The 23,670-nt window shown below is 44.6% G+C and overlaps 1 protein-coding gene across 4 annotated transcripts in view; it reads right to left on the bottom strand.

The window, feature by feature from the left end:
• Positions 1-23,670, bottom strand: part of CSMD2 (CUB and Sushi multiple domains 2) — a 592,855-nt gene that overhangs the window by 521,941 nt on the left and 47,244 nt on the right. For all 4 annotated transcript variants that reach the window (XM_023633833.2, XM_023633839.2, XM_023633859.2 and 1 more), the window contains exon 2: positions 11,118-11,334. In XM_023633833.2, coding sequence (XP_023489601.1) covers positions 11,118-11,334 — 217 coding nt within the window. The remainder of the gene's footprint in view (positions 1-11,117; positions 11,335-23,670) is intronic.

The following is a 23,670-nucleotide window of genomic DNA, read 5'->3' as shown; positions in this document are numbered from 1 at the left end:
AAGAGAGAGAGCAGAAGATCACAGGGGAGCTTTTCTGTGCCAAGCCTGGGAGGGAGGTACATTACTTCTGACCACTTTTTACTGACCACTAAGCCACATGGCTGCACCTAGATGCAGAAGAGGCTGGGAAATATCATCCCTGGCTGGGCAGCTGCTTCCCCCGGACAACTCTACACTGTGGAAGAGGAGTAAGAATGATGGTGGACGCTGAGCCTTCTCTGCCACACTGCTTAACAAGCCATTGGAAAATAAACCCTGACGCCAAAGACAAATGGTGGAATTCTTAAAAGAGCCAAGAGTAGTACCTGAGTAGGGCAGAAATAATCTGAGAAGATCAAAGGTATTTTATAGTCCTGCTACATACATCTCTGGCATCACTGAATCATACGATTTCAGAGCTGGAAGAAGCTTTGGAGTTCTCCTGGACTTAAGACCTCAATTTATAAGTTAGGAAGATGCAGCTGGCCCTAAGGAGGACAGGACTCGGTGAAGATCACAAACAAACCAGTTGCTGAGCTGGAAGGGAGCCAGGTCTCCTTGCCCCTGTCCTGGCTCTGGGCCCCACATCGTGTGGCAGCTCAGACCCACCCAAGGAGGCAATAACTTGGGCTCTTTGTTCACTTAAAAGCTGGGAATTGATTTACTTTTACATTTATTTTAATTCGCAGGGAACAAGGAGCTCAATACTTAGGAGATGTTCATTTGGGTACCATTTCTGCTGACAAAGAAACAGAGTAAAGGCTAGAATTACATGTCCAAATCTGCTTCTGCACTGAGGACAACATCCCTGGGTTACCAGGCTCCCTGGAACAGCAATTTCTGCTGTCCCAAAGGTTCAGGGAATAAGAGTAGAGGATAAAGAAGGAGACACTTTTCTATCTCAGCAACACCCCTGTCACCCACCACTTGCAAGAAAGGGGAAGATAAGGGTCAAGGGGTGACCAAATCCATTCTGGGGTAATGTCGCATCTTTGACCAACACCTGATAACGCTGTGGGCAGGACCAATCATGGGGAGGGGTGTAAGCAGCACAGCCTTTTGGCCACAGACTCAGGCTCCACGGGGCCTTAAATTTTGGCTGCCATTAAATAGCAGACTTGGCAAAGGAGCAAGGTGAGGCTTTGCCACAAAAATTGACTTTGACCTTGAACCACAGAGTCCTACTGTGAATGGAGAGATTGCTCAGGACCCCGACACTGCTGCCCACCTGGCTTTGTATATCACCTGCTGCCAACCCTCCCCCACCACGTCTGCCCAAACCTACCCTTTGGCATTAGGTGATGGAGCACATGGCTGCCCCAAGCCACAAGCCGGGCAGATCCTGCTTCCTCCCCTTTCACAGACTCCTTCAGCCCTTGTGGAGCTGTGCCCACCTGTGTGAAACTGGGTGACAAGCAGATCTGGAAGTTTGAATACAGCTGCCCCAAGCCACGTAGCCTCTTTGGGACTCAGTTTCCTCGGCAAGAAAAATGGAGGTAATAATTCTGACCTCCGGGAATATTATGAGGATCAAATAAGATGTGGTACACGAAGCACCTGGGGCACAACAGGTTAATATTTACTCCAACCCCCTGACTCTCCTCTAAGTCCATCTAAGTCATCATAACTCACAGTTCAAGGGGATAAACAGAATGTTTCCCCCAAAAGTCCTGCAGTGTTTCTTGGCCCAGTGTTGCTTGGCCAGTGTTTCTCCCGAGATGTTCTGGGCCCATAGTTGGGGTCAGTGATCTCACTGGGGACCTCAGTGGATCCCCCCAAGCTTGCCTGGTGAAAGATCATGAACAACGCTGACTGCAGGGCCCCGGCAAGATAGGCTGCTGCCCAGTCCAGCCATAACCAGCAGGCTCCGGCCTCTACGCACTTGAGCTGACTCCTTATCAATCGTAGATAACTTTACTGATTAAATGCAAAGCTCCTACCAATAGGTTTGCCTCCAAATCTGCCAGCATTTAGGGTGAATCAAGCATATTTACTTTCAGATGTTAGGGGTTTGATAAAATCCATAATGCCTTTGGCCTCAAGCCCTCTTCCTATTAATTATTAAACCCTTGTGTGTTTCGAGGGTAATTGAATCCATGTTTCTAATTAGTTTACACTTAATTCATCAGAACAATTTTTAAAGGGCTGATAGATGTCCCAATAAGCCTCATGGGCAGTTTAATGAATCTTTATTTAAGAAGAAATTGGACCCACACCAAACTGTTAACAGCGGCTACCGCCAGGGAGCAGGGCGGGGACAGGGGCCTGAGGAAGGAGGCACTTGGAGATTTTTACTCCATACCCTGCTGCTCTGCTTGACTTTTTTTAAAGTAGTGAGTTCCTGTTACTTTTACTTTTTTAAAGAAACTGATTAAAAAGGAAAATGGGATGAATATTTTAACAGGAAATGGAATGAATGCTAATGGATCCAAAGCAGTAAGAAGGCATCTTGGTGTGGAGGAAAAAGCCTGGTTTCTGGCTCTAGGAGACCCATGGTCCCTTCTTCTTTTAGCCACTTGGCAGCCTAGAAACCTCAGACACTTATTTAACCTCTGCAAAGAAAATGAATACTACCCAGCCCAGGGGGGGGCTGTTGAGTTATTAGATAACACGTGTAATGCCTGTTTAAGACATTTTGGTGTGTCCCTACTTCCCTTAGGATATGTGACAAGCTCCCCAGCATGGCGTATAGGGCTCCTGATGATCTGGCCCAGCCACGTCCCCATCTCCCCTCTACACCCCACCCACCATGAACCCATTGCCATTCTGCATTTCATCTTTCCCTCGATTTCGACTGGACATGTGCATATACTATTCTCCTGGCTGGAAACACTCTCCCCATCCCTCCCATCATGCCCTGTCACGGACTCTTTCCTCCAGGGAGCATTCATTCATTTACTCCCATAAATATTTTTGAGGACCTACTATGAGCCAGGCCCTAGAGATCCAATGGAGAATAAAATAGAAACAGTTCTTATAATCAAGGAGCTTACAGTCTCATGGGAGATGGGCATACATCAAATAATCACACACATGCACATGTGAACCCATGAAGGATGGATGCATGGTAGTCTGAGGGGGTATCACAGGAGGGTATGACCAGGTTGAGACATACAGGTGTCTCAGAGGATTCCCTGGGTGAGGAAGTGACAAGTGAGTTGAGACGTGAAGAATGAAGAAACGATAACTAAGCAAAAGGGCAGAGGGAGGGAGGGCATCCCAGGCCCACAGATCAGCGTCTACAAAGATCTCCCCAAGACCAAATCAGCTTCCTCAGACACAGAGCCGAGCATCCTGGACTATCGTTGCCTGCTAATTTATCTATCTCCCAAAAGAGACGGTTCCTTGAAAGCAGAGATTGTCTTGTTAACAGTTGTATCCCCAACACTTGGCGTTCCTGGTAGATATTCAATAAATGTTGAATAAATGACCATGAATGAATGAAGAAATGTGTCTAGCCTGGTGGCTGGCCCGTAATAGGTGTTCAGAGTCATCCTTTCTTCTTTCCCCTTTCCAGCATCCTCTCACTGTTTCAATCTATACAAGGAATGCTCCTTCCTGCCTAGGGCTCCTTCCAGCCACCTCCTGCCCACAAGAGCACATTCTCAAGGCACTCTGGGGAGGGAACCCTCCAAGGACAACCCTATTGACGTGCAAGGCACACTTTTTAAGGAATCCAACAGGCAGGTCCTTTAGGGGCCTCTGCTGTGATATGTATTTATAAGAAGATGGTAAATCTGGCAAATTTGTGGATTTTTTACCACTTCCAAACAGGTGTCTAACGTCAGTTGAGTGAAACCTGTAACTGGCTCCAGATGACTAAAGCTGCATTCCACCTTAGGCTGATGACAGAATGTGTACTGCCAGTAATGAGGGAACGAGTTGTAGTGTTTCCCATAACTTGAGCCCAAATGTCTAAATTAAGGGATGCTTAGCTGTGCTTAACTGGTGCAGTCATCACCAGCTCCCTATAAACCCTCCAATATACAGTGATGCAGTTTATTAGCAGCATCTCCATAGATAATGTTTGTTCGTGTTCCATTAGAAAACTTCATTTCGCATTAAACAGCGACGCAATAGGATGTTTGCCAGCACAGAGAGGCCATCTAATTGTGCAAAAGCAGGGATGTGGGGATTGTCTCAGTAACTCATCCAGGCAGGGCTGACACTGCACTATCTGGAAGACTCTTTGTTCTTTTCTTGCTAATTTCCAAACTCCTACAGGCTCCCCGGCCTTCGGGTCCAGCTCCTACTCCCGTTTCCCACCCTGATCCATTATGAGAAGAATCTGATCAGCTTCTATTGTAAATTTAATTTCAAGCAGCCAGACGCTGCCTTCTGGCACCCTGGGATGCTGCTGCTTGTGAATAGCTCTAGATGAAATGTGAGATGCTTTCAAGAAGATGGCTACGAACTCCTGGTGGAGAAAGGGAGTCATTGGGAGATGAATGGCATCTGCATATAGAACAAGCTGTGCGCAGAGTGCCTGCTGGCGCCTCTCTTCATTAACGATGCCAGGTGCTGCTGTCAATACAGAGAATCCCTGACAGTTCCCCATTTTGCAGAGGAGGAAACTGAGGCTCAGGCGAGACTCACTCGTCCAAGGTCACTGACATAGAAATAGGATTAGAAACCAGGTATGTCTGATGCTAATGGCCTTACCTCCTCAGTCACCCCACCTCGAGATTTCTCAGTCTCAGCATTACCGGCATCTGGGGCCACATAACTCTTTGTTGTGGGAGCCGCCCTGTGCATGGCAGGACGTTCAGCAGCACCCTTGGCCTGGACCAACCAAATGCCATAGGCTCCCTCCAGTTGTGACAACCAAAAACGTCTCCCTGGGGGTCAAAATCGCCTTTACTTGAGTACCAATGCTCTACAGCTTATAACAACTTACAAATGTATTGAAGGGTTTTTTTTTTTTTCCTTTTGGCTAAATTGCGTTTTCTAATTTTTTCTCCAAATATACAAGTATTCCTTTTGTTTATATCTTATCACAATTCAAAGCAGTTTACACACACTATTTCGTGTAATCCTCACCAATCAACCTGTAAGGTAGATATTGATTTACCCACTTCATAGATGAGAAAACTGAGGATACGAGTCGGAGTGACTTGCCCATGCCAGGTGGCTAGGAAGGAGCTGGAACTCAAAGTCATGTCATGCACTGGCAAGATATCTATTTCACGGCACGGATCTGCCACAGCAACATGTGGGAGAAGGCTTGACTCCCAGCCTTAGAGATCTGAGAATCTGAGTGGGAGGGAAGCTCAGTGCTCACCACACAGCCCATAAGCAGGCAGGAGAAAGGTGAGTGTTAAAGGGGGTGGAGGGTGCGGTTTGGGGTGGGGAGGTGACACTTCAGCCTGTTGCAGGAATGCTTCATAAATAAAGTGAAAAAGATCAGAAAGTAGGAGGTAAGGGGAGAAAAGAGAGATGCAATAAAACGCACAGAGAGCAGAATTGGAAAACTTACGTCTGTCAAGTTTTAAACAATAAACACAGAAAGCCCAAGTGAATCAAGCAGAGAGAAACTGCTACAGGCTTCTTGGCAGTCCTGCCCCACTGCTGGGCTACTGTGGGATCAGTAATGCCCCTGAGCCCAATTCCTTCTTCAGTGTCTGTCCTCTAGCCCTGCTGTTCCCTGATCTACGTAGGCTAATGGATCGGCCACAGATGAAGTGTCAAGACAGGCACCAAAGCCCGCTAGAACCCTAAGTCCTAGTCCTAGGAACAGAAGGGCAGGAAGGAGCAGATAATGTTTATGGAGCACTCAGGGGTCTGCAGCAGGTGGCTCACATACAACAATCCTGTAAGGCGAGTCAGGGTCACCTCCGTTTTATAGATGAGGCTCAGAGAAGCCAAACTCTGCAGGGGTCACAGCACTAATAAATGTAGAACCTAGCTGGGTATAAATCTAGGCGTGCCCCCACTGTACCCTATTGTCTCACAGGAAAACACTGTGTGAGGAGGTGACCTACCTGTTCTACCAGATGAAGAGAAACATCAATACAGCAAATGCCCTCATACGCCGTGAAGACCACATTTTCCTGGAGCCTGGAATTCACCACGGGCTGATCTGGCTTGCTTTCTGCTTCCAAGCCAGACACTGTGGAGTCATCCTTCACCCCTTCGTTTTTCTTATTCCCACTCCACAGTCCCTATAAATCCACCCTTAAGTCCAGGGACGATGCTTTCCCATAACATCATACAAATCCACACCACCTTCTCTCTTCATTGCTCTTGTTCAGGCTACCAGTGTCTCTTGCCTGGCCCCTGGCAGTCAACCAACATGGCCCCCACCCCAGTGCATTTCCCGCACTGCAGCCAGATCGTGCCAAAATCCTCTGCATAAAAACCTTCATTAGAAGGCCTCTACCAAACACCTACAGCCAACATCATACTTAACAGTAAAGACTGAATGTTTCAAGATCAGGAACAGGCCAAGAATGTCCACTCTCACCATTTCTATTCAGTTTTGTACTGGAGATTTTATCCAGTGCAATTAGGCAAAACAAGAAATAAAAGGCATCCAGATTGGAAAGGAAGCACTAAAACTGTTTTTATTTGCAGATATAAAAAAAACTATTAGAACTTTTAGTAATGAGTTCAGCAAGGTTACAGGACACAAGATAAATATACAAAAACCAACCGTATTTCTATAGATTAGCAATGAATAACCCAAAAATTAAATTAAAAATACTTCTACTCACAATAGCATCAAAAAGAATAAAAATCTTAAGAGAAATTTCCAGTTCAAGATGGAAAGCTGAGACAACATGTTAAACTCCCCTTCAACCTGACCCGCTAAATTCTTACAGGAATAATCACAGGCGTAAAAAAGGAGAGAAAATATACGGCCATGTGGTAAACTAGGAAAGCAGCAGATACCCACATGCTACAAACACTAAGGAATTTCTACAATATGCAGTAATTTCTACTCAATTATGAAAAAGGCTAACCCGACAAGCTGTTGACAGAGAAATACAACTTAAAATGTATTCTGAAGAAGTAACTTTAACCACAACTGCAATAAAAATCACAGGGAAGGCAAAGAAAACTTGCACCTGAAGATAGAGAAAGGAAATAATAGTAAGACTGCTTAAAAACAGTAAGTATTGGGGCCAGCCACACGGCCGAGTGGTTAAAGTTCCGTGCGCTCTGCTTCAGCAGCCTGAGTTTGTGGGTTCAGATCCCGTGTGTGGACCTACTCCACTAATCAGCCATGCTGTTGGGGGATCCCACATACAAAGTAGAGGAAGATTGGTGCAGATGTTAGCTCAGGGCTAATCTTCCTCAAGCAAAATAAAAAAGGAGTGGCAACAAATGTTAGCTCAGGGCAAATCTTCCTCACCAAAAAAGCAACAACACAGTAAGTATTAAATATTACACAACAGCAAATATATCAGTTATCACCCCAGAGTGTGAGTGAATTAAACTTTCCTGTTAAAAAAAGATTTTTTAGTGTGCTTTTTTAATAAGGAAGATCAGCCCTGAGCTAACATCTGTTGCCAATCTTCCACTTTTTTTTTCTCTTCCCAAAGGCCCAGTACATAGTTGTACATCCTAGCTGTAGGTCACTCCAGTTCCTCTATGTGGGACGCCACCACAGCCTGGCTTGATGAGCAGTGCCATGTCTGAGCCCAAGACCCGAACTGGTGAACTCCAGGTCACCAAAGCAGAGCGCACGAATTTAACCACTCGGCCAGGGGGCCAGCCCGGTGGTGCAGTGGTGAAGTTTGCACGTTCTGCTTCTCAGTGGCCCGGGGTTCACCGGCCCGGATCCCGGGTGCGGACATGGCACTGCTTGGCACGCCATGCTGTGGTAGGCATCCCACATATAAAGTAGAGGAAGACGGGCACGGATGTTAGCTCAGGGCCAGACTTCCTCAGCAAAAAGAGGAGGATTGGCAGTAGTTAGCTCAGGGCTAATCTTCCTCGAAAAAAAATAAATAACCACTCGGCCATGGGGCCGGCCCCTCAGGGAAGATATAAAAATAAAAATCCAACTATCTGTTGTACTAAGAGACACACCTAAAACAAAGACATAGAAACATTAAAATACAGGAATTGGCAAAGATGGACTCTATATGCACAAACCTAAAAAAATGAAGGTGGTAAATCTTAGTATCAAAGTGGAATTTAAGGCAAAAAAACATTTGGAGATAAAAATAAGTTTTATATTGAAAAAATATAGAATTTGCTCTGAAGATCTAACTTTTAAAAATACATGCTGAAGAGTGTAGCATCAAAACGTAGAAAGTAAAAACTTAGAAATAAAGGGAGAAATTGGGAAAACCAACGTTGAAAATGCACAAACAATACATTGCTTATCCTTGACAAACATCATTTAAACAATAAATAAGAAATTAGAAAAACTGAATAATATTAATGACATTAATTTTTTCACCCTTCAGTCATAGAATATATATTCTTTTCAAATACTCACAGAACATTTACAAAAAGATGATCATATACTGAGGGAAAAAGCTCAACAAATTCTCCAAAGTAGAAATCATAATCTGATCATAATGCAATATAGCTATATAATAATTTTTTAAGTACTAAAAAATATTACTGGAAAATTGGAGGAAAAAACCCTAGAGTCAAGGAAGGAACAAAATTGCAATTAGAGACTATTTCTAAAATAATGACCATCCATCAACATTTATGGAATATGGTCAAAGTGGCACTTAGGGAAAAATGCCTTTCAATGTTTTTATTATCAAACAAGAAATAATGAAACTAATTCAATTCATGAAATCAGCAAAAGAACAGCATCAGCCTAAGGTAAGTGGGAGAAAAGAACGAGTAAAGATAAAAGTGGAAATCAATAAGTTGGATAATAGAGAAAGAATAAAATTGATAGCTCTAGAGTTGGAACTTTAAAAAGACCAGTAAAATAAGCAAACTTCAGGCAAAACTAACTGAGTAAAAAGAAAGAAAACGCAAATGCACAGGAGTAGACGCAAGAAAGAGGACGTGATCCCAGGTACTGTGGAGGTAGAAATGTTGCATGGGAAAGCGATAAACGTTCTGAAATGAACTGAAGAGAGCGCATCAGGAAGATGACAGAGATCAGGAGCCCCAGCAGGGGCGACCTGGTGAAGGTACCACCTTGGGAGTCTCCTCCTCAAACTCGGCTGGCTGGCCAGGGGGGCTGTCCTGTGGCCAAGAATACATCCAGGCCCCTCCTGCCAGGACCACCTCCCCAGGTTATGGAAATCCCCACCCTTCCAGGCCAGAGCAATCTCATCTCTGATGGGTCTTCTATACCTCTCTCTCAGAGCCAGAAAACCCAAATGTCTGAAAACAGAGGTTTGACCACACATGTGTGGACCCTGCCTTAAGAACAAGGAAAGCTGGAAGAGAGAATTTGTTCACTTTTTTCCCTCATTATAACATCATTTTTTTTGGCAAATGTTCTATGAGTATTCGAAAAGAACATATATTTTGTGGTTGAAGGGTGAAAAAATTCATGTTATCGATATTATTCAGTTTTTCTAATTTCTTATTATTGTCTAAATGATGTTTGTCAAGGATGAACAACGTACTGCTTTCACATTGTCACCATTATTTTCGTCAGTTTCTCCTAACTCTAGCGGGTGGAATTGGAGCATTTGCCTCCAGCCGTCGACACCCCCATCAAGTGCCCAGTTGGCCTGATTTGACTTTCTATCTTTCAACAATCACTAAATATTCATCAAAAGTCTATGCAGGTACCCAGAAATGGCATCACCCTGAGCTCAGCATCCGATGGTGAGGACTCACTGCCTTGTGACCTCATCAGTCTCATTGTTTTAAGCACTATCCCATCCCAGTCTCCTTTCTAGCTCTAGCCTTGATGTCTTTGAACTCTAAAAGCACGTATTCAAGTCCGTACCCATCTCCCCCATTAGCATGTAACCTCTGTGAAGACAGTCACTTTGTTTTGCTCACTGCCGTATTCCCAGCACCCAGGCCAGCCTGGAACACGACAGATGCTCATGAAATATTTGTGGGATGAGTGAGTGGAGAGGCCTCCAGTCCCTTCACCCAAGAGTCACTGAACATCCACTCTGTGCCAAACCCTGCCGAATGTCAAGGGAAGATGGGTAAGCCCTGTCTTGTCTAGGAGGAACTACTAGTCACAGGGGGCCCAAGATACCCCCACTCCTGCTGCAGGCTTGGCAGCCTCACCTCTGCACTGCCCTGAGAGGGCAGGGAGCGAGAGAGAAGAGAGCTGTCACCATCCTTTAAATGTCTGTGACCCTTTCCAGGAGCTTGCAAGCCAAGGGCTCAGAGGCATCTTAAACAAAGCCTCGAGGTTAAGGGCTTGGCAGAGAACCGCTCATTAATGCACCACTAATTAGCATCCCAGGCTCCCCAGGGCTTGGCTGGTAAGCCATTAGCCCTTTGGCTCCTGGGGGAGCCCAAAGCCTGGCTGGCAGGACCAGGATGAGGCCTGTGATGGAGCATGGCAGGCCACCAGGTCAAGAAAACCTGGAGAGCGACGACTGTGTGGCTGTCTGCCCGTTCTGCAGAGGGGGTAACCCCCCTCCCTGTGAACCCTCTGTCTTGGGAGGCAGCTCAGGGGTACAGAAAAGCAGTCTCACCCTCTCCATAGTTTCCTCTCCCATCTACAGCGGTGGGGCGTGAGTGAGTGGGAACTTCTCCAAATTCCTGATTCTACACTCACAGCCAAGCTCACGCAAATGCGAGGCAAATTCCAACAAAGCATGATGGTTTTCAAGTACAGGATGCAAGATATAATCTCTATTAGTTTTCAACTCATATCTGCTGGGTCCAAAGGGAGAAAACAAATATTTCTGTGTGTGCAAAGAATATACACCAACAGATACCCACGCATACACACATAGACATGCAAACCCAGTTTCAGTAGAAAGACTTGAATTTCTCTTTTATGTCTTCTGTCTAGTCTTCCCTAATGTCCTACTCATCAGTTCTGTGTATTGGGTACTTCTAGGCAGCAAAAGGAATTGGGAAATGTAAAGAAAGCAGAGGAGTTGAGGGCGGGCCTCATAAAAACGGAGGTCTTTGTTGATGACCATAAACCTTTCACCCCAGCGGGTCCTTCCTCTCAGCGAGCTTGGCCCAGGGACCCAGCTCTTGGCTATGGGGAAGAGGGCAGGTGGTACCTGGTTCGAAGGTTCTCTGGCTGGGGCGGGCCGTCAAACACCGATAGGACGTCAAAGTCCTCTTCCAGGGCGAAGGACTGGAACGCGAGCTGGATCCTGTGCTGGTCCTCCGCGGTGATGGTCCACGTGCAGTTGGCGTAGTTAGGGTAGCCATACGGGAACCCCGGGCTCTCCACCGTCCCATTGGGACCCTGCAGTTGGAACGTGCAGTTCTGGCCTGCGAGAGAGAAAGAGAGCAGTTCAGTGCAGCCAGAAGAACTCCAAGAAGCTTCCAGAGAGAGAGGAGCAACGTGTTAGAGAATCATTAACCCACTTTTCCAAGTGCTTCCTCTGGGCCAGACCCAGCTGTGGCACACAGGGAAGGAAAACAGGTGCCTGACACAGACCTCGTGCTAGCTTGTGCTGTGTTCTGTCCAGGTGACAACACGTGCATCATTACATTCTAGCCTCAGAACAACCTGTGAGGTGGAACTTAAGGCTCAGAGAGTCTGCACTAAAAAGCAACCAGACCAAGTGGAACTCAGGCTTTTCCTTTACAACATTAAACACCAGAAGGACAATTTCAAACCTTCTCCATTTTCCGCAGCCTCTTGACTCTCCAGGAGAGTCTTCTCTTCCCGCTCTCCATAGAAAATAAAAGCCATCAGTGGGGATTCCCTTGTCTTCCCAATTCCAAACGGGGCTGGCCTGCACCAGCAGTCTTCCTTTCTCCTACACGGGAGCTGGCCCTCCTTTGATCTAAACATAACCCTTTCACGTGCCCTTTGCATCCCATCCCTCCCTAATCTTCAGGAACCTGAAATCTATTTCACTCCTGTATATGTTACATACATTCAATCATTTCCTCTCAGCTGGAAACTTCCCATTTCAAATGTGGTCCAGACTCTCATTAAGAAAACAATCCCCACTCCACTCCTCATCTCCCTCCAGCCTTGTCTCTCTCTTCCCCTTCACAACCAAATTTCTAGAAAAACAATCTGTCCATACTTTCTGCCTCCATTTCCTGACTTCCCACTCACTCTCCAACCCTGTCACTTCTGCCTTCTGGTCTTATTGATCCACCTAAACAGGGCTGCTGAGGTCACTGAGGGGCCAGCGGATACTCTTCAGTCTTCATTTTAACTGACCACTCTCTCAGCTGCCTCTAACACTGTTGCTCACACCCACCCTCCTTCTGGAAACACTCCCCCCAGACCAGAGCATCTCAGACTTCACAGTGCACACACTGTGCCTGCTCATCCCCTGGGGACCTGGCTGAAATGTAGATTCTGATGTTCTGATCGACAGCAGCCATGTGGGGCCAGGGCACCTGCTCCTCTAACTGGTTCCCTGGTGATGCAATGATGCTCCTGCCTGGGAACCACACTTCAAGAAGTGTGGGCCCAGGCTTTCTCCCACACCACCACACTCTCCTTTCCTCCCACTGCTCTTTCTCTGGCTCCTTTCCAGGCTCAGTGTTGGGCCTCTCCTCCTCTCTCTCTAGCCTAAAGGACTCCGCACTCATGCACTGATGACTCACAACTTCACAGAGCAGGCTAGACCTCCCCTCTGAGATCAGACCCAACGTGGGATGCTCAGGGTCATGATGTCCCCCACCCACCCTGTCCTGAAACCTTCCTTCTCTTCACAACCCCATGATCAATCTATCGCCCTGTCTCTATCTCCACTTCCCCCTACCCCACACCAACCTCCCCCTGGACTGCCGTAATAAGCTCCTAACTGGTCATATACATTTACCCTCGTCCTTGCCAACTCATTCTTCACACTGCAGCTGGAGGTGTCTTTTCAAAACAGAAATCTGATCAGGTCTCTTACCCTCCCCCACTTACATCAAACCTGCAAAGGTTCCTCATTGCTCTTCAATAAGGAAAAATCGCTTAAGGTCTATGAGCGTCTCTGCATGGTCTGGCCCTTAGCGACCTCTTAGCTTCATGTCCGCCAGCTTTGCAGCTAAACCCTGCCCTTCTCAGCCCTTTGCACCTGCCCCACTCTCTTACTGCACAGCCACCGGACCTTTGCATATGTTGTTCTCTCTGCCTAAAACACTCTTCCCTCCCTTCTTGGAATATTTATCATCCCAATCTCAGTCAAGTGTCTCTCCTTGACTGGTTAGACCCCCTATTACACGCTCTCATGACACCAGAACCTCTCCTGAGTAGTGCTTATCACAGAAGCCAATTTCCACACTGCCATGTGATTATATCGTAAGCATCTGTTTTCTTGCCAGGCTGTAAGCTCCGTCAGAAGACAGACCATCTGTGAGCTTTCCCATCTTTGAACCCACACCCAAAGCTCAGGACCAGGCACATGGTAAGTTCTCAATAATTCAACACAGTGCTCCTATTTGTTAAGGTTTCGTTTGACACTCTTCTAAGAACTTTACATATATTGACTTGTTTAATCCTCACAACAGCCCCATAAGGTGCGTTCTGCTCATATCATCTCCATTTTAACGGATGAAGACTTAAGACAAGGAGAAATTAAAGACGGGGCTCAAGTCATATTGTTACTCACAGACAAGATTCAAATGGAAGCAGTCCACTTCAGATCCACCATCTTAACTGTGATGCTGATAAATTAACTCAACACTAGCTTTTTTTAAAAGCCCACTTTAGGGATTAACTAACAAAGGACAGGTAATCTCTAAAATGACTTTAATATTGAGAAATCTCTTAAGACAAAGTATCCCATTAAAGGAGAAAAAAGGTTAAGTTCTTCTGAATAAATGCTAAGTGGGCATTTAATAAAATTAGACATGTAACCTGATTAAAATAAGCATCTGGGACTAGGAAAAAGAAGATTCCTTACTATGATGAAGCATCCATTTTAGAACAATAACCTACATCAGACTTCTGGTGAAACACCTGATTAAGATCAAGAATGAGAGAGAAATGCGACAATCTCCTCTGAGACTTTACGCCTTCTTGGAAGAGCCAAGCCATGTGACACAAGCAAAAGAAATGAGAAAGAAACCAGCAAAAACATAGTTTGCAGATGATGTATTAGTGTGCCAAGAAAACCCATGAGAATCAATTATAAAGCTATTAGAACTAATAAGAAATTTCACTCAAGTAGCCAAACGCAAAATAAATACACAAAATCAATAACATTTCCATATGCCAGTGACAGATAAAAATATAAAGAGAAAGGTCTTAATGATAACTACAAAATGCATATGCTAAATAGAAATAAAATTAATAAACGTGCAGGCACTGTACAAAAATAACTTTTGGAGAAGGATAAAAAAAACCTGGAATAATTGGAGAGACAGTATAATCTTGAGTGGAAAGACTAAACACTGAAAGGTTAATTTAGAATATTAACCTTTTGAAAAGTTATTGAAAAGTTAATTTATCAGCTTAATGCAATTCTGATCAAAAGCCCGATGATCCATTTTAAATTTAGTAAAATGGTACCCAAGTTTAACTGGAAAAATAGACAGTCACAGATAATGCCTATTTTTTTAAAGGTAGTAGATTTCATGGTCTCACCCTACAAGATACTAAACAGAATCACCAAGTGATCCTTATGAAAATAGTGTGGAGACTGTCCACGAGCAGACAGGCAGGAGAGGAAACGCTACTGCAGGAAGAGCCTTAATACACACAAAAATTAAAATACATGTTAGACAACACTAAAAAATTAATGAGAAGAGAAAAATATTTTTGCAGGGTCAACTAATTAACTGTTTGGGAAAAGAACTGAGTTATCTCCTCAACTCACAGCATATACTAAAATAAATTCCAGATGGAGTAAAGAGTTAGAAATTTTTTTTAAAAATCAAGCCAAAAAATAATAAGAAAATATAGGCAAATAATGATGTGACTGTGATTTTCTTTTTTTTTTTTTTTAAAGATTTTATTTTTTCCTTTTTCTCCCCAAAGCCCCCCGGTGCATAGTTGTATATTCTTGGTTGTGGGTCCTTCTAGTTGTGGCATGTGGGATGCTCCCTCAGCGTGGTTTGATGAGCAGTGCCATGTCCGCGCCCAGGATTCGAACCAACGAAACACTGGGCCGCCTGCAGCAGAGCGCACAGACTTAACCACTCGGCCACGGGGCCAGCCCCGTGACTGTGATTTTCTGAACATGAAAGCTGTGGAGGATCCTACAAGACTGATATTTTCAAAATGTATGTATATGTCAAAAACAGAAACAAATCAAAAAGACATACAAAAAAATTAGGTAGAAAAGTTATACCCTTAACATAGAAAGAGCTATTACAAATCAATAGGAAAACAACAAGTGCTATCATTGAAAAATTGGATGGGGTCTTGAACAAGTTAGTTTAAAAAAGAAGACATAAGTGGCCCAGAATCCAGAAAAATATTCAACCAATAATAATGAAATTAAGCTTCTATCTCCACATCCTTCAAAACAGCCCACTAGTTCATTTCCTTGAATTTCCCCTCATTGGCAGACACCAGATCTACTCAAGCTCTTGTCTCTAAAATCTGCATCTGATGTCATTGTATCATGTCATTTGTTCGTTCATTCATTCCTCTAGGTTAGACCCTGTGACTGTATGGTTCCCAGATCATAGACAGACATAAGCAAATACATCCATGTGGCAGTACCATGCTTATGTGGGGCACAGAGTCTGAAGTGCAGACCCTACATGGGCCACATCTTAAGGGCTACCCTCCTTCACGTCCTGGAGGACCACTGATACCAACATTCACCACCATGCCCAGCATTCCAGACTACTGCCTCGCCTCAGACTTGCGCAGGTCTGCAGTTTCGGATCGAGAATCCAGGCATGAAGAGTATCTCCCGCTGTGGAGAAAGAAGTGAAGGAGGCTCAGAATAGAGCCCCTGGGAACGCTTTCTGTGTACGGAAACAAGAGAGGTGACAGAGTAGGGGTTAGGGAGGTAGGCAGAAGGTGGGAAGAGAACCAGAGGGCAGCTCCCTACAGGAGAAGTGAGTCGATATGTTGAGCACCACAGAGAGGCCAAGATGAGGGTCTTGGATGCAGTCACTCAGTTTGATGTCTAAATGGTCCCTCTGGAAATAAGAACACTGAGAGTGGGAGCTCTGCCCTGGTTCCTGCTGTATCCCCAGTGCCTACAATTCAATAAGTATTTGCTGAATAGGCACATGAATTTCAGCAAAGGTAGGTGGCAGGTGGCAAGGTGAACAGAAACCAGATTGTAACAAGTAAAGCAAGACTGGCTGGAGAGAAGGTGGAGGCCATTACATTTTAAACAATAATTTATACATTTGCTCACTGGAGAATATTTGGAAAATACAGGCAAGAATAAAAAAGAGGAAACACTATAATCTTACCTTTCTTCCAGAGGCACCTGCTGTTAAGATTTTCAATTTTTTACTAGATTTTTCTATGCATATTTCACATCATTGAGATCACACTGTGGATATATAATTTTGTGTGCTCTTTTTTCGGTAAATTATTCTTCAGTCTTAAATTACAAAAGGCCATGTGTACTTGTAATATGCATAGATATGAATATATGCAACACAAAGATGTATAAAAAAAATTGATCTCCAGTCTGCCTCCCTTCCACACAATCTGAAGTTACCGAAGTTGACAGGCAGATATGTGTCTCTCTCTAACCTTCTTCTCTCTCATGCAAACAAATGGACACATTCCAGGAGAATTTTCATGATTTTGTTTTCAAAATAAAATCATTGTTTAGCTCATTTCTCTGCAACTTGCTTTCTCACTTAAAAACCTGTAAGGGACACCTTCCAGGTCAGTAGATACATATCTAAGCTATTTTTTATCTAAATGTGTCATATTCCACGGTATGCATGTATCTCAATTTATTCAACCACTTCCCTGTTGATGGCCATTCAGGTCATTTCTCGGTTTTCTTTTGCAACAATTCAGTAAACATTATAACATGAGCTTTTCCCCCAAGATATTGAGTCTGTTCATAAACAGCATTTTAAACAGATGCACAACATTCCAGGGTTTACTCAACTAGAATTTACTTTACTAGAATTTACTCAACCATTCTCCTATTGTCAAACATTTAAATGATTTCTGAATTTTTTTTTCTCTGTTATAAATAAGAGTTGAACTCTTTTCAAGGTCTGGTGACAGAATGCCGGTCAGTGCAGTGGAAAATGCTTTTCCATGGCCAGAGTCCCAGAATGAAGGTTCACTTTATGCGGTGACCGCATCCAGCTTTGGTTTCGGGGGTCGGGGGGTGTTGTCCACATTAGGCTGCCTGACCTCTGTGGCAGGCACTGTCGGAGACGGTTAGTTAGGGCTGGAAGGCTGACTCGTTTGGAAGGCTCCCTGAAATCAACTGTATGTTCGTGAGTGGAGAAAGTTACAGCTCAGAGCAGCCACTCCAGATTGAAACGCTAATCGAGCGGGAGCCCATGCCCAAAGTGCTAAATGTCCCTTCATGCCTATGAAATGCTGAATTTCTGCCAAGAAAAAGGCTATCTGTTCTTCACCGCGAGTGACCAGCTGGCTGCCCTGTAGACAGGGATGCTGCTACGGACTTGCATCTGAGGGCACCTTGCATTTCTTTCTCAGTCCCTGGGATGGATCTGCCTTCTCTCACCTGTGCCTCTAGTCGAGGGAGCACCCAAACACGGCCAAGACCCACTTCAGGCTCAAGAACAATCTCAGAGAACTAGACTTTTCCGGCTGTCGTTGATGCATTTGTTTTTTGGATGACTGCCCTAGGACAGACTTCCAAAAGTGCAGGGAACTGGGTCAAAGGGTGTGAACATTTCTGAGGCTTCGGCTCTGGATCGTCCAAATACTTTCTAGAAAATGTGCACCCATGACATTCTCAACAGCCCGGTCTAGGAGTGCCCATCTCAAGGCCTCTTTGCCAACATGGCATATTATCTGATTGAGAAGTTATTGCCTACTGGATAGGTGCAAAAACTGCGATTGTGTTTTACTTAGCATTTCTTCATGACTCAGATTCAACATTTTTTCCAACTTTTCCTATTAATTTTAATTCCTCCTTTGAGGAAGTATCTGATGAAATCTTTGGCTCATTTTCCATTGTGGTGTTTATTTTTTCTTGTTGATTTACACATTTATGACTTCTATCCATCATATGCATTGCATACATGTTTTGTAGTTCTTTTGCCATTTTAATTTTATGATCTTTGAAATACAGAGGTGTCTAAATTTTAGATACTTAAATTTTCTAAAAGTTCTTACTAGTTTTCTTATCAATTTGTACTAACTCTTTACAGAGTCAGGAAGCCACCGCCAGAATAAACCATAAATACACAGACAAATGACGTTGATAGGTGTTGTCTGAATATTATAAAAAGATTAATTCATTTTACTCATCCATTTATTCCAAAAATATGTATCGAGTGTGTACTATGGGAAAGTACTGAGCTAGGTGCTAGAGATAAAAATATGAATAAAATCTCAGGTAGTCTACTAATGGAGAAGCCACATAAGCACATCATTATATTTGTGGGCAACTTATGTGAACTCTTAAAACCTTTGTTTTGACATCTTTAAAATTAGCACCCACTTCTAGAATGGTTGTACAGATTAATGTGATAATATCTGCTAAATTGGTAAATGCTCAGTACAGCATCCACATACTATAAGTTATCAATAAATACCAGCTAATCTTTCAGGTAAAGATTTGTACTTCTCTTTACATAGGTCCCAGTCACTTGTTAAGGTTAATCCCAGACATTCTATCCACTTTTTGTTGCTCTAGTGAATGACGTTTTTCCCATTATTTTTTTCTAGCTGGTTATTACTGATATACAGAAACCCCATTGATTTTTATATATTCATCTTGCATCCATCTGGGTTTCTGAACTTTTATTAATTCTAAAGATTTCTCAGTTGATTCCCCTGAGTGTTTTAGGTACACAACCATGTTGTCTACAAATAATGATAATTTTGAGGAGATAACTCTGTTGAGAAGTTTGGCAGGAAAATTCAATTCAATTCTGCAAATATTTATTGACTGATAAGGTCAATTTTGGACAAATTTAGTTGGAGAGGTCAGTGGGACATCCAGATGGAGATGGCCAGAAGGCAATTAGGGCTGTAGACTGAAATTTGGGAGCACGCTCTGGGCTGGAGATATGGATGTGTCAAAGCCATGCAATTAATGGAAGTGGCCTAGGAGGAAATGCAGAGGAGAGCCACACGTGCAGATAACGCGCATGCCCACTGAAGACGTCTCACTTGCCACTTGGAGAGCCGACTGTACCCAAGTCTACCTTCGGACTCTGACCCAGCTCTATGCATGACTTTTGGCAGGGGTACCTTGTCTGGACAGATGGGAGAAGGGACAGTCAAACCGTATCTTTGTCCCTCTGCAACCACTCTTTAGGAGCGGACCAGAGGCCATGGTCGTAGGGATGCTGGCATTGAGCTTCATCTTAGCCCCACCCCCTTGCACACCCTGCTTCAGTCGCACCAAACAGCTCATCATCTACAAACAGCCCAGGCCCCTTCAGGCCTTTACAATGCCTGACCCTTGGCCTGGAATACCCTTCCTCCACCTTCTTGACCTAGCAAGCCTTTTCACTGTTCCAGATGCAGTTCACAGAGCATCTCATCCAAGGGGCCTCCTCTGGTTTCCTGAGCAGTTAATCTCTACATTCTGTCTCTTCCTCTCACTCTCGCTCTCTAACTCTCACTGCAATAGCCATTTCCCAAAATCTAGGCCTCCCAATCTGTGCCTTTCAAGAACACAAAAATGCCCTGCCACTCTTGTTTAAAATCCTTCAACGCTTCTTCTGGATAAAGCCCCAAATCCTAAACGTGGTGCACAAGACCATCCATGAGCTGGCCCTGTTCCTCTCCCAGGCTTGGCTTCTTGCCACTCTTTCCCTTAAATGATGCTGCAGCTCAAGCAGACTCCATCTGGTTCCCTTACTGTCCCCCACTCTTGCTCACTCTGAGTCCTCAAACTTGCTGTTCCCTCTGATTGAAGCATCCTTTCCCCATCTTCTGGTCTGGCCGACTCCTATTCATCTTTTAGGTCGCAGCTTAAACTTCACCACCCCCAGGAGACCTGACCGACCACTACACAAAGGTGTATCATCCTCCCCGCAACACACACCAAGGACACACCATGCTGTGTGTCCTCAGAGCACCGCATCTCCATCATTGCATGCAGCGCCCGTCATGGCATTGTTTAGTGTCTGTCTTCCCTGAGAGGTGTGGAAGCCATGGAGTAGAGGCCGTGTTCTGTCACATTCACACCAATCCCGGGCACCCAGCACAGTGCCTGGAAAACAGGTGCCCGGGAGAGATTTGCATGATGGTTGCACCTTGCACGCAACTCAACTAGGTCATACATCCTACTGAATTGCACACTCATAGCTCCTCCAGAGTCCTCTCTGTCTTCCTAGTGCCCAACGCCTGGCAGACACTGCAGATGTGCATTAAGTGTTGGATGAGACAATTATCACAGGTGTTTCTAATGAAGTTGTGCATTGATTTTTTTCCCTAGAAGCCTTAAGAATCAGAGAAATTCCATTAATGTGTGATAGTCTAGTCTGGAGTTTCTCAACATCGGCACTACTGGCATTTGGGGCAGGATGGTTCTTTGTTGTGAAGGCTGTCCTGTGCATATAGGATGCTTGGCAGCATCCTTGGCCTCTACTCACTGGATACCAGTAGCAGCTCCCTGTTGTGACAACGTCTCCAGACACTGTCAAATGTCCCCTCGGAGGGAAAATCACTCCTACTTGGGAACCATGGGTCTAATTCTTAGCTATTTTGAAGTTCTTAATGAAAGCTAGAAATAATCTCTCTAGAACAATATACATAGAAATCTAACCTCTCACCTTTTTCATTCACTTCAGAGGATTCACAGAATAAAGAAGCTTATCCACGGACCTCCTGAACTGGGGTACTTCACCTTTGCTGTGGCGTGGCCCCATTTGGCAGCCTGATGAAGCTTTCTCAAATGATGTTTTTAAATGCATAAAGCAAAATACATAGAATTACAAAGGAAACCAATTATATTGAAATATAGTTTTCAAAATATTTTGAAAATGTGTCACATGGTAATATAGGTACTTTTACTAAAGTATTATTTACAAGATCTAGCAGTGGGCCTGATAAATACTGTCGTTAGAAGCATAAATGCTATTTCTAGATAGTTGCAACAACTGTAATCTTCTATGAAAACACCTGGGATCTTAGCAGTGACAAATTCACAGGTTCTGCTAATACGGCTGCACTTTGTGGCCTATATTCATGATTGACAGAAATCCTAAGTTTCAATGGGAGCTTGGTGAAAATAAAGATGCCAATTTGCCCCACCCAAGTTAGGGACCCCCCTGAATTCTATAAGAACCCCAGGGGTCCAAGTCAAATTCAATCTTTCGTTCAGCAAGTCTGGGGAGGACCGCTTAGTTCCAGGCTGTAGGTGTATGGGGGTGGGGAGATGGGAGGGGTAGATTTTGTATAATATTGTTCATGCCCTCAAGGAGTTAACAGTGGAGTCACGTGACAGACAGACATGGCCCATCTTATTGTGTATCCACTCGACCGGTGGTTTGAGGACACCTCATTGTTGGATCCCAGGGGAAGAGCAGAGAGCACACACAAACAAACCCAGGAAGACTGGAGCTTTTGTGCAGGTCTGAGAAGGGGACCGACATTTATCCACGTACTTCACTAAAATTATATTCCCAACATTCGCAATGACCCTGTGATATGGCTGTTACGTCCCCACCCCTTATCACTCTGCAGGTGAAGAAACTGAAACTCCTCAAGGTTTAAGAACATGCTCAAGGTCAAACAGGTAGCAGTGGGAAGAGCTGAGATTCAAACCCAGATGTGTGCAAAGGCAAAGCCCCTCCCCCAGCTAGGCTGCAAGGTTCCACGCACCATCTGGGGACACACTTGCAAAGCGACGGTCCTGTTTACACTCTGCACCCAGCGCAAGGGGCAGAGCCTGGGGTTGACTGAAAAGAGCTTAATGCAGTTGCTGGGCCTCAGGGACATGGAGACAAAACAGGGTCTCCTTCCTCTCAAGCTGGGGATGCGTGCAGCTAAGGCACAAAACAATGCCTGGCAGACTGGATGAGGCGGCACGCCTGTCGCTGTACCACATCCGATTGCTCCGTGGGAATAATCCCATGCCACTCAGTTTCCTAATTCTAACTCCAGGCTCTGCGATTCTCCTGGACATGCTTAACACCGAAGCCACCTCTGTGGACCAAATATGATTCTCCCTGCCTGCTGATACAGATGCAGCTCATCTGTCATCATTTTGAGCCAACATCAGCCAGGGGTTGTTTATTATGTTGATGGGGAATCCTGGACCAGCAGAGGTATCTCTGCAATGCTGATGGCAGAGCCTCTCCCTCACGGGGTTGTGCTACATCCGAGGATCAGCACCAAGGGAAGGGGTCAGATATGTCAAGACAGGTGCTTCTGCCAGGCTGGTCCTGCTCCCAGCTGGGTCTTTTAGAGCAAACACAGGGAGGTACCACTGAGTTCTCCCAGCTGAGGAGACACTTTAGCTGTGGCTTTGGTTCAGGGGACAGTGGTGGAGCTCAGGGACTGACATACAGGATTTCAGGTCTTAGCAAATGCTTGATTCATTCATTTACTTATTTAAAAAATAGTATTGAGCACCCACTGTGTCCCAGACACTACGCCTGCCTTCATGGAGCTTAGTCTAATAATAATAGATTATTAAACATTTTTCCTGTGCCAGGTGCTGTCTTATAACTCATTCCAGCCTCACAACTATATTAGATAGGTACTATTATGGTGCCCATTTTACAGACAAAGAAACTGAGGCTCAGGAAGCTTAAGTAACCTGCCCAAGGTCAGACAGCTAATACAGGGTGGAAACAGAATACAACCCCAGGCAATCTGGGACCAAATGCTATCTTCTTAACCACTCCTCCATGGATGGATGGATGGCTGGATGGCTTAGGGGGTGAAGGGGTGGGGCTAGATGCTTATTTTGGCCAATGTGATAAGCCTGTGATAAGCCACACCTCTTTCTAGAGCACTTGCATAGGCAAAGAATGTTTCCTGGAAGAGCTCTTTCCTCAAGTGTCAATCATCTCAGCTAGAACTTCTAGGCTTTTGCCCTATTGTCTGCTTTCTGGGGCTGAGCCCGCTATGGTGAGGCTCAGTGTGTTGTCAGAAGGGAGACCACATGGGGAATTCTGTATCCATTGGACTTCCCAGAAGAAAAAAACCAGCAACTTAGAAACACAAGTGAGTTGTCAAAAGTATGTGAAACCAAGCTTAAGGCTCTGCTCTCCCATCCCCCCAAGTGCCTCATGATGGTGAGGACCACATCTGCTTCACTACGAAATCCCCAGCACGGGTTTGGCATGTCATAGACACTCAGTTAATATTTGTTGAGTAAACAGATTAATATATCCAGTTGTCTTCTGTGCCTCTGTTTTTTCCTCGTTTCTTTTTATTTCTTTCTTTATCCATCAAAAGCTCATGCCTGTTGTTTTATCTAATACATACACCCACAGTAGAACTGGCCTCATCCCTAAGGGACACAGGCAACTTTAAGCCCTTTACCCTCATGTGACTCATATTTGAAAATTAATAAAAATGAAAGAAAAAAATCCAGCATGGTACAC

The sequence above is a fragment of the Equus caballus genome, chromosome 2 (genome assembly GCF_041296265.1).
Source record: "Equus caballus isolate H_3958 breed thoroughbred chromosome 2, TB-T2T, whole genome shotgun sequence".
Lineage (NCBI taxonomy): Eukaryota > Metazoa > Chordata > Mammalia > Perissodactyla > Equidae > Equus > Equus caballus.
The sequence above is the reverse complement of the archived record's forward strand: the minus strand, read 5'-3'. Positions and strand labels throughout refer to the sequence as shown.